The sequence below is a fragment of the Toxoplasma gondii genome, chromosome XII (assembly GCF_000006565.2).
Source record: "Toxoplasma gondii ME49 chromosome XII, whole genome shotgun sequence".
NCBI classification, from domain to species: domain Eukaryota; phylum Apicomplexa; class Conoidasida; order Eucoccidiorida; family Sarcocystidae; genus Toxoplasma; species Toxoplasma gondii.
In genome coordinates, this window is record NC_031480.1 from 909,834 (window position 1) to 923,601 (window position 13,768).

The 13,768-nt window shown below is 55.5% G+C and overlaps 2 protein-coding genes across 2 annotated transcripts; one reads left to right on the top strand and one right to left on the bottom strand.

Moving 5' to 3' along the window:
• Positions 1-91: 91 nt before the first annotated feature.
• Positions 92-10,893, bottom strand: TGME49_219485 (hypothetical protein). Its single transcript, XM_018779846.1, has 4 exons — positions 6,908-10,893; positions 6,140-6,252; positions 5,552-5,617; positions 92-4,613 (listed from the first exon to the last, which is right to left on the bottom strand). Exons 1-4 carry the CDS (start codon positions 9,917-9,919, stop codon positions 797-799), a joined length of 7,008 nt encoding a protein of 2,335 aa, XP_018634799.1. The 5' UTR covers positions 9,920-10,893; the 3' UTR covers positions 92-796.
• An 839-nt stretch (positions 10,894-11,732) lies between these two features.
• On the top strand, positions 11,733-13,608 carry TGME49_219470 (hypothetical protein). The gene has a single exon (XM_018779845.1). It carries the CDS (start codon positions 12,371-12,373, stop codon positions 12,884-12,886), a length of 516 nt encoding a protein of 171 aa, XP_018634800.1. The 5' UTR covers positions 11,733-12,370; the 3' UTR covers positions 12,887-13,608.
• The last annotated feature ends 160 nt before the right edge of the window (positions 13,609-13,768 follow it).

Below are 13,768 nucleotides of genomic sequence, written 5' to 3' on the forward strand. Positions count from 1 at the left end.
ACTCGGAGTACAGAAGAGCCCACAGAAACGCAGCTGTAAAGCAGAGAGGACCGGCAGCTGTAACGATGGGAGGCACCTACGCCGAAAAAGCCTTCTGCCACACTAGCCTGTCCGTGGACCCCGTCGTTCGTAGACACAGGCGCAGTTGCTTGTGAGTCGTTGCCCCCGTCGGACCACGAGGATCCTGATCACACGAGCATCTGAGCAAGAGACTGTCTCCCGTAATAACGAGAGACGTCAGGCGTCTCCACACTGCGCCGAGCACCGAACCGGCGGGAAACACCCTATTTGTCGGAGGGTACTGAAATCCAGCGTTCGCTGTCTTCAGCAGTCCTGTCGGGTGGTGGTGTGTGCGGTCGAATTCTACAGCACTTGGTCTGTACCGCGTCGTAACTGGAGTCCGTTTCAGTGTTTTTCAGGCGCGTCTCGGGTGTCGGACAAAGTGCATTTTTCGTTGGACGCGCCGACACCGTCACAGACGAACGCAAACAGGCTGCAGGTGGCGCTCGCGCGAGTCCGGCGCGTGAGAAGGAATTTTGCAGAGAACGCAGCGCGAAAATTGGTAAGTCCAGAACGAGAAAATGAAGGAGAAAGGAAAGAGACACCGCGGCCGAGAGAGGGTTTCAGGGAGTCGCCAAGACTCCGCGTCGGCGTCGATGGGGTTGTGGCGTGCATTGGTTTCAATCGTTTGCACGATAGAGCGTCACTCTTTTTGAAAAAAGAACGGGACGATTAGGTGGACATTGGCTTCTTTGCCGGGAGGTCAGAAAGACACATGTGTACGCGGCTTCGACGTTTATTCACGGCTCTCTTTGTCTTCACCGTTTTGAAGAACTCTGTAGAAAAAGCAGAGTTCCTCTGCCTCGTCCCGATACTGTGCCATACGATTTTCACTCCCGCAGTGCCCTTCGGCGTCGCCTTTTAGCTTGAAAAAAATTAAATGTTCCCCGGGGTCTCTCTCACTAACGCACGCGTCTACCTCGTCTGCAGTGTGGCTTTCGCGAAACGGATTTCGCTCGAGAATTCTCCCGCTTGCGTGATGTTCTGAGAGAGACTGCTTTCCGGGCCTCGAGTTTCCGTCACCAACAGGCATGTGTGTGTGTCGAACTGCATGCGATTTCCTTTCCAGTCTATGCGTTTCCTGTGCTCTCCAGATGCTCGTTGCATGTGCTCCCGCAGCTGCGCTCGCAGCCTGCTGGCCTCTGGCCTCTCCTTCGTCTTGGCGTTTCCTCGATGACGAGAGTTGTCTCTCCGCGTGCCTCGATTCGTTCGCTTCTCCGAGAAGCTCTTTGTGTCTGTCGCTTTCTGTGGCGTTTCTTGGAACGGAGAAGACGCCCTTCTCTCCGAGGCTTCTCATCGTCTCGAGTTTCCCTAAGAACTTTGCACAGTGCCAAGGCTTCACGATGCCGTCACCGAGAGAGGTCGAGAGAAAGAGAGAGGGAAACTCCCAGTCGGAGTCTCGGACTCGGGTCGCATGTTCTCCACACGCCTTCCCTCTCGGAGGAAAACAAAGGTCCTTTCGCCTTTCCCCTGTGGAGTCTCGACCGAAGAACTCGACCCCCATCTCCTCCTCTCGTTCCTGGAAAGATGGCTCTAGCGCGTCTTCCCGCGAGCTTCTCACCTCTTTTGGACGTTCTTCCTGGCCGTTGCCCAGCCGCTTTCCGCGTTGCTGTCCGACGCTGTCGACTCCGTTGTTGCTTCCTGACCAGCGCCCAGTTCTTCTCTCTGTTGAATTCTCCGAGTGAAAGCCTCCCTGGGCCTCCACCAGGTCCCCCCCTTTCGCCGAGCGAGCAGCAGGTTTCGACGACAAGGCGACGCAGTCTCGACTACGGCCTCGCGGAAACACAGGCTTCGCTTTCGCGAGTCTGAGGAGATACCCTCGGGGAGGATGAAAATTCGTGTAGGGGCTGTAGGACAGAATATTTCCAAGATGTGCATTTCTCTCCTCTCTCTCCACATCTGTCTCATCTTCTCCCCTGCAGTTCGGATTCCCCCATTCTGCTTCCTCCAGTCGACGAAGTGGATCTTCCTCGCCGCGTGAGCTCTCTCCTTTCTCTTCTCTTAAAGCCTCCTCCTTCCCTTTCCCCATTCTCGCTTCTCGTCCTTTCCTCGAGTTCTCTTGGTCCTCTCCCCTGAGTTCCTCTCCTCCCCCTTCCCTCGCCTCTCCACTCCCCTTTCTCATGGCCGTGTAGACGTCGAAGAATCCATGGCGAATGACGACGCCGCGGATCCGAGTCCGCAGTTTTTGGAAGGCGAGAAAGGCGCCTGCAAGGACGCCTCCTGCCGACGACGTCTTCAGGAAAATGGAGTTTCTCTCCGCGAGGTTCATCGCCACAAATGCGTCGACGGCGTCTTCCAAATCGTCAAGCGATTCATGTTTTTGCAGCCCCCGGCCGCTCTCGCCGCCTTCGCATTCTCCTGCGCCTTCGCCTCGACAGTGTACGAACGCCACACGCCACCCTAGGGAGAGAAGCAACAAATGCAGCGGTGAAAAGGCGACAGCAAGAGGACGTTTGTACGCCCCGTAGGCCAGCAGCAACAGCGGCGAGGCACCCCAACAACGAAACGAAAAGGCTTCATCCGTCCCGTGTGATCGCTGTGAGCAACTCCGGAACGTCTTGTCGGTATGTGAACGAAAGTCAGACATGCAGGAAGCACTGCAGGAAGACAGAGAAGAAACCGGAGAAGACAACGAAGAAGACGAAGAGGTAGAAGAGGTAGAAGAGGTAGTGGAAGAAGAGCAGAGGTGAGAGAATCGCGACGAGAAGGGATGGACTGAAATCGTGAACGTGAAAACGGGTCGATCTTGATCTTCGGTCGTCTTCTTCGTCAGAGCGAGATTCTCGGGATTTGCGCATTCCTTCTCTGTGGGTTCTTGGAGCTTCTCTTGGGCTGTTCCTTCGCATTCGTTTCTCTCCCTTTTGTCTTGGGAAGCCAGCGTTGCGCCACGAGCTTCAGCTTCGAAATTGGCAGGGAGCAACAGGGTCACCGGAATCAGACTTTTTCCATCTCGCGAGGGAAGGGAAATGACTTCGACTTTGCCGAGTGGATTGCCCTCGAAAGAACCGTGTTCCCCGTCGTCTTCTCTGTCTCCACACGGAGGCTCTGCGCCCTCGAAGTTTGCGAGCGAAACGGTGCCCAGCTCCTCCACTCTTCGCGGCTTCTCGGCATCCTCCCTCTCTTTCCGAGACTCCGCTCTCTCGCTCGAGGTGACTTCGGAGCCAGGTGCTTCTTCAGGCTCCGACCGCCTCTCTCCAAGAGAGAGAGGACGAGGACGACCGGCAGCAAAGAAGTCGGAAGCCGCTGACGACAAATGCGGAGCCGTACAACAAGAGGAAGAAGAGAGAGAGGAAGAAGACGAAGAGGAAGAAGACGAAGAGGAAGAAGCGAAGGGTGAAGCGGGAACGGGAGATAGAGGGGAGCAGGAACTCGAAGTCGAAGAAGAGTTGGAGTGGCAGAGAGAAGAAGAAAAACTGGAGCGAGAGGAAAGAACGGTGTTTTCGGTGTCTCGGAGAAGGAAGGGGGTGAAAGACAAGCTCGGGAAAAAGCGGAGAAGAAAGACTTTCGCAGCCGTTTTCAAGATTTCCAGGTCGACGGTGTGCAGTCGCTGAGTTCGAACGGACATTGTCCTCAGATCAAGCGAGCACTGAAGGGAAGGATCAAACGGAGACTGGAGCAGAAAACGAAGAAACGAAGTATGGTGATTCACACCAGGCTGCAAGACGCCGACACCCGAACTGTTGCTCAACGCAGACAGGCGTACTTCTGTGGCTTGCGACTTCCAGGATGGAGACGCTTGAGCGGCTGAGCTCTCGCGAGAGGAAACAGGAGACACAGATGAGCAAGAAAGCAGAGCGGGGGAAGTGGAAAGAGAAGACAGAGAAGAGTCAGGAGAAGGCGACAGAGACGACGAAGGCAGCGAAGAGGAAGACAGTGAAGAGGATGAAGAAGACAAGAAGAGGAAAGGGGGAGATGGTGGCGAAGCAGAGGCGTCAGAGGAGGAAGACGAATTCGGCAAATCAGAGAGAGACGAGGATAGAGAATGTTGGTCGGTCTCCGAGTCGGCGAGTTCGACGACAACGACGACAGGACAGCTAGGGGATCGCAGCCCGTACACTGCAATGTGACGTGGTGTCAAGTCCAAATCGGAGAAGAGAAAGGACGACAAATGAAAGAGACGAATCAACCGGAGTGTACCTACAGCTCCTGCCTCCACGCTGTCCAAGGGGGAGAGAGCAGACGGCGAAGGAGAAGAAGAAAGAGAAGAAGACCGAAAAGGTGGAAGAGAAGAAGACGAAAGGGAAGACGAAAGGGAAGAGGAGTCGGGAGGTGCTGAGGATGACTCAGAGAGAGAAGGCGCGAACGAGGTCTCAGCGTTCAGATTGTTTGTCATTGGTTCTGAGGAAGGATAACGCATGCCCGGCGAGATGGCTCTTCTTGACGCGTCCCCAGGAGAGACAGGAGCAGACGAGTCGAAAGAAGACAGGGGAAACCGGAAAGAGTTTTCCCCGACTTTCTGCACACCCTGCCTTTCCAGAACGGCCTCGAGAGACAACGCAAAAGCTGAGAAGGCGTTGTGTTGCGAAACGTCGAAAAGAAGCAGATGCTTGCCCCTAGAAACAAACGCATGCACTAGAGGAGCAAACAGGAGTAAAGAGGGCGATTTCGTCCAGGGAGACACTGAGACCTTGCGACGAGCGTGTACAGTTCAGATCCCCTTTCTTCAGGGAACAGTAAGCCGTATTCACGCACACAAGACAGTCCCAAGTTCCACGTCACAGCTGTCCGTTCTGCTTTTGTGTGCATTTAGCTCGGACAAGGGGAGAAGGGGAGACGCACGAAAGGAGCACCGCATGCACTCAAGGACGGCCTCCGTGTCTGGGCTGCATTTCCTTCAGGTGTCTGCGGGGATTTCAGAAAGTTCGTAGCAGCGCTGCTTGGCTGCCGAGTTCCCCCACCCCTCAGGTTGTTCTTCTCTGCACTTTGGGAAGGTCGGTCTCGGAGCAGACACTGCACTCATGCTTGTCGTACAGGTACCAAGCCTTCACACTCAAGCAGGGACCTATGCAGCGAGTCCTACACCTGGGCGAAGCAGCGATCTGTGGTCTTGCCAAACTTGCGAAAAAGACGTTTAGGTCTTGTTTCAACTGGCGGTGTTCAATGGGCATTAAAAGCCATTTTCGGAGTCGACCTTGACGCCGGTTCTGGCATCATCACTTCCATCTGGAAATGGTTTCTGGAGTCAGGATGTTTTTCGGAGGCACCCTTTTGTGTCCTTGCGGAGAATAGACTCGCTCTGGCGTCAGAAGTTGTTTGCCATCTAGAGGAAAGTTACTCCCGACTGCAAATGTTCTCACCCCGGTCTCTTACTTGCAGCTTCACCCGCTCGCTCTCGACGCGTGTATGGCTGCAGGCCACCGCCTCCCATCAGCCTCAAAATGCATGCCAGCACGATCCCTCGCTTTGCGCGAGTACGGACACACACGGTCGGAGCATGGATTTCTGCAAACTGAACAGAGTTCCCAGCTAACTTTCAGACAGCGAGCGATACCTCGTCGTGAAGAAGTGCGTCGGGCCGTCCATCACTGGAAGCGGGGTGTCCAGAGCTTTTGTCGCGCTGAGAAAAAACAACATCGAGCATGCAACTCCTTTTCCTGAATGAACCTACACCCAGCCCTTCCTCAGTCACTCCACCCCTCGCCGTCCGGTGTCTATACACCGCCGCACAACAGCAGTGCCTACCAGACAGAGAGGAGATAGGAAACGCTCAAGGTAACACTTCAAAAGTAAAGCCATGCCTTTCTCTCATCTTATGCAGTCACCAAAGGAGACAAATGCATATAGAGATATATATTATACGTGCAGACACACTGTCACCACCACATAGACACAGTTTCACATACTTGCATATATATATATATATATATATATATATATAATTATACGTACACATATATAAAGATATATATATGTATACACGTATACATATGTATATATATATATACATATATTTATATATGTCTCATTGTGTCACATGAGTAGAAAGGATGCTCCTATCTGGATTTTCCTTTTAAAACTGTTGACTCCGACGCAGCGTCGTAAGCTGACCCGGGCGTTGTGCGGCGGACGCATGCCTCACCTTAGAATCCACGAGGCTGTTCGACAGCGAGATGTCGCCGTGATGGTGAAAAAGCGGCCGTCAGGTGTCTTGCCGAGAGCGACATGCATCGCACCCCAGAGCGTCTCGTCGCTCTGAAAAGAATGCGTTTTTCGAGGCAACGAAACAGAGAAAGTGGAGAGAAAGCGACACCGAGGAAGGCTGGCTAGACACCAGAGCAACGTGGAGAGAAGACACACAGACAAGCGAGTTCCTTGTGCTTTGCGACAGTAAGCTCTGAGTCAAATCACAGAGATGCAGATGAAACAGCGAAGACTCTACGCCTCCGAGAAGAGAAGGATCGAGGGCGTCTTTGTCGGATGCCGGGAGAGAGAAGAGTGAGAGCGGCTGTAGCGTCGGCGTCCTTTCGGAGAGACAACCCTGGCAACGGGAGGGAGACGAGCGACGAGAATGACGAACAGAGGATTGACGGTTTAGGAAACTGTGCCAGCGAAGCCAATGAAGACTCTCAAGAAGACACGGCGCTCTCTGGCGCGAGAGAATCGAAGACATCGTCACAAAAACAAGAACGAGACAGACACATGCAGAAGCCCACAAGAAACGCAAATGGGCATGACCCTGCAGGAGGTTACCGACCAGAACGCCTGTGCAAGCACATGCATGTATTTGCCTGTAAACTCACATTGGCATTCATATCGCTGCTTATAACTTTGGAGTCGAGGAGTTGAGGTGTGCAGTTCTGTGACTTCGCACAACACTGGTGGGCTGTTTCGGACTCTTCTGTCTCACCAAATCAAGGACGATCTCGTCGCGAAGCACCTCCAAGTGCGGAGTGGAGTTTCTCGCCTCTGCGTTGCGCGCATGTTTTCTCGCGATCCCAGAAGATCGAAGAGACGCGAGAGACAGAGGAGAAAAGAAAGACGGGAAAACAGAGTCGCTTGGCCGATGCAGGGCGAGCAGACACCGACGCAGCATGTGCGGTCGACCTGTCCAAGGGTCGACTGAGGTGTACATACACCCGAGCACTCTTGGGTGCTTCGCAGCGCCGAGTACCCCGTTTCCCTGTTGGTCTCTCTCAGTTGCTAACTCCGTCACTTCTCGCGTGCAGTTGTGCCAACGTTCAGAACCTGGTGATGGCTCGCCGACGGCGAAAAATTCGAAGTCTTTGACGAAGCCTAGAGAGACGCCAGGCAACTCTTGGCAATCCCAAGAACATGCAGAGGGCCGATTTCTCCGTACACATGGAGACCTTTCGTTCTCTGTCTGCCCGTTGAGAGCAGACGCCTGAGCGGTGACGCGAGAGGAGACACAGGGACGCGTGGACGATCCACAGAACGACGCGGGGAAGCGAGACCCGCTGAGGAGATCCTTGAAGTGGAGTGTGTACCGTTCTGAGCTGTCGAGACACCGCGTGTAACCGAGTATCGCAGCCTCGTCGAACGCCTTCAACGCGCCGACTCGGCAATCGCTAACGCGCGCGGCCTCCTGTCTCTCCTCTGGCGCTTTCTCTGCGTCTGAGACTCGCGAGACTCGAGATGAACGATCAGAACATGAATCTTGTCTTTCCTCTCCCGCGTCACCAGTTGTTAGCCTGCCGACGTCTAGAAGCTGCTCTTCGCCACGCAGGAGATCCAGAGCTGTCCAAAGACCAGGAGGCTCGAGGACACGAGACAAAAAGAGGTTTTCCAGCTTCGGATCTCGTTCCTCTCGAGTTTCTCGCTGTCGCCTTCTCTCATCCCTCTCCCGCTGAATCACATCCGCCAGCGTGAGCAGCGGTGGCGCCTCCTCACTGCTGCGTTCCTCCGCAGCTTCTCTCTGCTTCCTCGCTCTGGCGTCGATGTCTCCTCGACCGTCTTCTTCCCTCCCAGAACTCGCAGAGAACGAATGCTGCAGAAAAGGAGAATCCAAAGAAAAGGGAGAGGCAGACGAGGGAAAAGAAGAAGGCGACGAAGGAAAAGAAAAAGGAGGCGAAGAAGCTTCCCTGCGGTTCAGCGGCGTCGAAGATATCCGCTCCTTTTTGACTGCAGTGTTGTCGGGACATGCATCACTGGAAACCTTCCTTCTTTTCGCGCGCTCCTGGAACCGCGTTTCCTCGCTTGGACTCCTTGCGTTCTCCCCAGAGCCTCTGTCGGATGGAAGCACCCTCTCGCGATGAGTCTCTGTCTCCCTTTTCCCGGGCAAGCGCCTTCGACAGATGACGGGGTAGCCTGGATCGAAAGGTGAAGGGCGCTCATAGTAAACCCATCGGCCGTCCAGAACTTCCACGCTCAGACTGTCTGCGACTTCTGCCGCTTGCGCAGCTGCCTCTACTTGTCGCCACACCGCCTCCTTGCACACGGAGATCTCCTCGTCCTCTCTCTCTCCTCGCCTCCTCTCTCCCTCGACTTGTTTGCTCTGTTCGTTCCCCGTTCCGCGACTCGCCTGGAGAGCGTCTGAGGAGTGGCGACCGCGGCTGGTTGGCTCTGAGGCAGCGACCGCAGAAGAACGACAGACTTTCTGTCGATACATCCAGCTGAGAAGCTCCGCGACCGCCTGCTCCTTCGCCGTCTCCGCCACAGCCTTCCCGCAAAACCCTTCCAGAAATCTGCTCGTGTAAAAGAGTTCCTCCTCCGCCGGAAACAGATGCGAAGGAGAGTCAGTGGAAGCCCCGCCGCAGTCTGTTCTCCGCGCATCAGAAGGTAAAGAGGAGACACAGGTTGAGGAGATAGACGACGAGTCGACAGAAGAAGAGACACAGGAAGAAGAGGACTTAGATGAGCTCGGCGTGCGGTCCAGGTTTTCGTTGCGTGGAGAAGCGACGACGAGGGAGTTCAGGGCCTCCTCAGCAAAATCTATGGCGGAAATGCATTCCTTGTTTGCGAAGGTGAGGTACCGTCGAAGAGGAGGAGTCAAGAGGTCTTGACTGTGGTAGAGCCTCTCGACGTCTCTCCCTCGCTCTCTCTCTCTCGGGGGTCTTCTCGTCTTCTTCTCCAAGGAGCAGACTGGGGAGAAGTCGCATCCACGCTCTGAGACGAAGACAGCGGACTTGCTCGGGAAGTCGAGGTCTCCGTTCTCCAGTGTTCTTTCTTCGTTTGTCTCCTGTGATCGCCACTCACGCTGTCTCCGAGCAATGGCGGATCGCCTTGCAGAGGGGAAGAACGCGTGAAGAATGGCGGCGTCATCCTCCAGGGCGCGCCACGGATCCGTTCCAGAAACGAGCAGATCACCTTGGGAGGGGAAGGCGTCTTTGGGCAGATCAAAAGACAGCGGTTTGTGGTCGCCTGCATGTGTGTCCATTTCCCGCAGAAGCGTCTCTCGGTCGCAGACGGTGTGCTTCTGCCGAGCGCTCGTGTCAGATTTTTCTCGAAGACCAACGAGAGGCCTCCCTGAAACCCTCGCCTTCTTGTCACGAGCCGTCGCCGCCTCGGTCTCTCCCCCCCCCTTTTCCTCTGTCGGCAGCCTCTCTCCCGAGCTCGGTCCACCGCCATCTGCATTGGGTCTTCCGCGCTGGACAGTCCCACCTTGCTTGCGTTCCCCGCCTGCCTCTCCTCGGCCGCAGAGCAGACTACCATCTCTGCAGCGGGAGACGACGCACGTCTGAGTCGACGCGAAGGACGGCCGAGACTCGAGAACGCGGTCAATTGGTCGCGGTGCGAAACTCAGTGGAGCGTCGGAACTTCTGGATCGAGCATCTCTGTGGAACCTTCTCGCGCAAGACAGGAAAGCCTGAAATGCGCAGCCGCCCTCGTGAGGGTCTGCGGCGGGAGGACGGCGCGAGAGAACCGCTGGGGCGAGTGGGCGCAGATGCACGGGTTTCCCCATCGTGTGCCGCCGCAGGGACGAAAGACGAGAAACGAAACGGAAAAATGTACAGAGAATGCCGCGCGGCGAGCAGAAAGAAGCCTTCAACTCAGTCGAGCTGGAGAACCGGCGAAAAACGAACTTCAGTCGTCCCCTGCTTCCTGTGGAAAACCGCCATGGTGCTCGGTCCGCGTTTCGCTGCGTTTGAACAGCCAACTCCCGCGGTGTACATACACCTGACTGGCCAGGACTGAGAGGCGCTCGGTGACAGCCGGAGCTTCAGGTTGCCTGTGTTTGGGAACTTCTGAGAGAGAGCACAGCACACAGAGAGACTGGCGTTCCGCGTTTCAACCGCCGCAGCACTCGCTAGTTTCCAGGTCGCCGCGAAACGGGGATCTTTCTGCCTTCCAGGTGGTCTGCCGCACATGCACAGGTCGACGCGGAGGACCCTTTCTTCCCAAAGAAGTCCCCGTCCTCCGCGACTGAACAGAAGAGACAGCACAGCGAAGGAGAAATCGACACGAATGCGAAAAATCCAGAAAACACTGGCGCAGATCCCTGCACTCCGCGTGGTCGCTGGTGTTTCGAGCGTCAGACGCTCTCTCGAACACAGCGGCGAGCGGTCAGAAATCTCAGCAAACGAGCGTGGAAGAAGGAATTTCCGAACAGAGAGAGGCACGATCGACACAGCGAGGCCGCTCAAGCCAATCTCGCTGCACGCGCCGCGCGTTGTCTCTGAGGCTGCCCGAGAATTCCACGCACATAACCCGTGGTGGATCTCTGGATGCCACCGCGAGGAAGGGAGTTCATATCCATGACATAAGACTCGAGAAAATGAGACGTTCCTAACTGAGGGAAAGCTGGACTTTTTCTCTCGGCCGTCAGAGTTGACACGAGGGCGTCAACGCAGCCGTCGCGCGCTCAACACAGCCAAAGACGCGCGACCCTCCCCAGCGGGTGTGGAGTCCACACATCCTTTTCTGGAGTAAAGTGTCTTCTTGAAACTGCTTTAAAGAACTCGACGAAGTTGTCGACCTTCGTTTTGTCTCAATGCCGACCTCCCCGTCTCGCCCAGCTGGCTGGCAGCCGCTCTTCGGTCTCGCTCTGTCGCGGGTGTGCCCCCCCCCCCCCACATGGGGTGTGCGACACCGAGTCCTTTGAGGCTGCTGGAGGCTAGGCGCCGCGACCTACGTTGTGTAGGTTCTCTTACTTCTTCGCCTTTCTTCTGCGTTCTTGTCGCTCCGTCCCGAGCGCCTAACGCACCCAGACTGTGGGACTTCCTTGAGAATTGCTGTCCTTTCCCCGCGTGTCTTCTTCCCTGGAGCGCAAACTCGCTTCGTGCCGCTGGCCGCGAGGCTGCCTCAAGAAGGAAAAAAGCGACTCTATCGGTGTGTTCAGCAGACGACCTTTCGAGTCTTCTCTCGCGTTTTCCGTTGGCGACTTAGCTCCTCAACGCAGTCGCCACCTACTCGCTTCTGCAATTCTGCGCACCAGCACACACAAGTCCTCTTGGAGAGGGCTGTGTTGGGTTCAGGGACATGGAGACGGTGCCAAGCGGCGGGGACGAAGGCAACAACAGGGAAGCTGCTCGGCGACAACGCAAGTGAAGAGGCTTTTGCTTTCGTTTTCCCTTTTCTCGCTTGCTCTGGGAAAGGCATCTCAAACCGTGCAGAGAGCTGTCTCAACCTGCGACAAGTTTCCAGAGCTTTCCTCAGCATCTGGTCGACGAGGAGTTTAAGCTCCTAGTCGCAATCCTCCTCGAGAGGGCACCCATGGCACAACGTCGAAATCATACACAAATGCCTCCCAATTCAGTAAACACAACAGCATACGTCATATACATATATATATATATATATATATATATGTTTACATGTATATAGTCGCTAAAGAGAACTACAGATACGCTTTCAAGTACAACTCCCACTGCATGTAGCCATACATGCATGTATACGCATACAACTAAGTACGTAAAACTGCAAGTAATTACGTAAATATATCCGTTTGTGTCGGCAATTGAGAGCGAGGGGCTTTTTCCGCCGTGTAGAGTTTGGGCGTTCCACCCCCCACTACTATAAGAGGGAAGCGCGTTGCCTGCTCGCATTCTTTGTAGGGTGCCGCAGGTCGTTGAGTTTTTCTTTGCGAGTCGCAAGAGCGTGAATGGGTGTCTGATTGGATTCGACAGGAGAGTTGGTGTGTCCGGATTCTTTCTTCGACGTCCTGAGGCGGGCTTCGTACGTCGTCGCACTCCGCACACTGGAAGTCGCCAGGGCGTTGTTTCCGTGTCGGCGGCGGATATGTTTTCTCCGTCGCTCGTCGAGAACAATCTCTGCGTCAAGGACGCGGAAGTATCCTCAAAGAATAAGTTTTTCCGGTGTTTTCTCGGCAGAAAGTTCCGCCAGAGTGTCGGACTGCCGGCCGAGCGACTTTTCTGTCTCCCCACCCGCAGAGCGGCGGGCTAGCGAAGGACGAATGTCGCGGGCTCGCTTCGCTGCTAGCTCGCGCGTTTGCCTTCTTCGAGTGAGGGAGGTTTTTGCGGAGCGAGATTCGCGCAAGAGTTTTTTCACAGAGGAAACGTGGATTTCCAAAGGCGAGTTTCGAGGCGTTGCTGTACCTGGTCTGACGGCGCCGGTAGGGGGCAGGTTCCGCCAGCCGATTCTCCGCGCTGTTCGTGGAGCAGATAGGAGCGTCTTTTCGCTTTTTCTTGACGCGGAAACGCTTTTCGACTCCCGCAAGCTTTTCCAAGAGTCATCTGTGAACGATTCGCGTTTTTTGCCGGGCAACTTTAGAGGAACAGCTCCTGCGAGCGCCTCCCACATCGCGGTCTCCTCACTCGAGGGTTCAGCTGCAGACGCTGCGTTCCTTCGGCGCTGGAGACTCTCCCTGCCCTGGGAAAATAGCTCTCGAGCCGCGTGTCTCAACGGGGAACGCGTTCACAGCTTCCTCGCTTCTTGCCACACTCGCAGGTTCGCTGTCTTTCTGCGGTAATTGCGATCGAACGCTGGTTGTGCTGTGCGCCTTGAACCTCTGACATGGCCGCCGTCAACACTTGTCGGCTCCGCTTCGGCTCGCCACATTCGCTCTTCTCATGACGCGTTTGGGAGCATCCTATGCGCAGTTTTTTCTCAGCGAGCGCGGGGACTCGGTCTCTCTTGGGGGTTTGAGAGGCGTCAGCCCTGCGACGAACGCGTCCTCCCGTTCCCCGGAAAAACGGTCCGCGAACGCGTTCGGTCGAGACCAAAGGACGCAGTGCGGTTCTCTCTCTCTCTCGTTCTATCCACGCGCCGTCGGACGCCAATTTTTCCTTCCGCCTCGATTTTTTTCTCTGCGCCTGAAGGGACTCTCTCCCAGCATTCTTCTCTTGGCCGCGCAGCTCTCCGTCGTCAGCCAAGTTGAGGCCAAGTCGAGGTCTGCGAAAGCCGTAGGCCTTGAAAGAGGTCGACTTCGTTCGTGAACGAGTTCCGCATCAGCAGCGACCAGGACAGAGTGTCGTGCGGTTTGATTCACCGCCGAACAGCCGAAACTCGCGCGTCGAAAGCTGGAGAGTGGAAGGTCTTACTCGAGGGTCGAAGTCGTTGCTGTCCGTCCCCGCCTTCCTCTTCCTTTCCTTCTTCCCTTCTCTTCAGCGACACTGAGAGAGTCTTCTTCTTTCAACATCGTTTTTCCTTCTTTTGCGCCTCCTCCATTCGAGGGTGTTCCCGATGTCCCCGTCGCTGCCTCGAGTGCTGGCGAAAACAGCTTTTGCTTCTTCACAGTTCCTGCATTTCCCCATGCATGTTCTCTCGAAACCAGTTGAGAGAGTCTCCCTCCAGTCTGCTCAGCTGCGAACAAGGACACCGTTCGAGACAGACGACTGACCGCTCAGAGCCT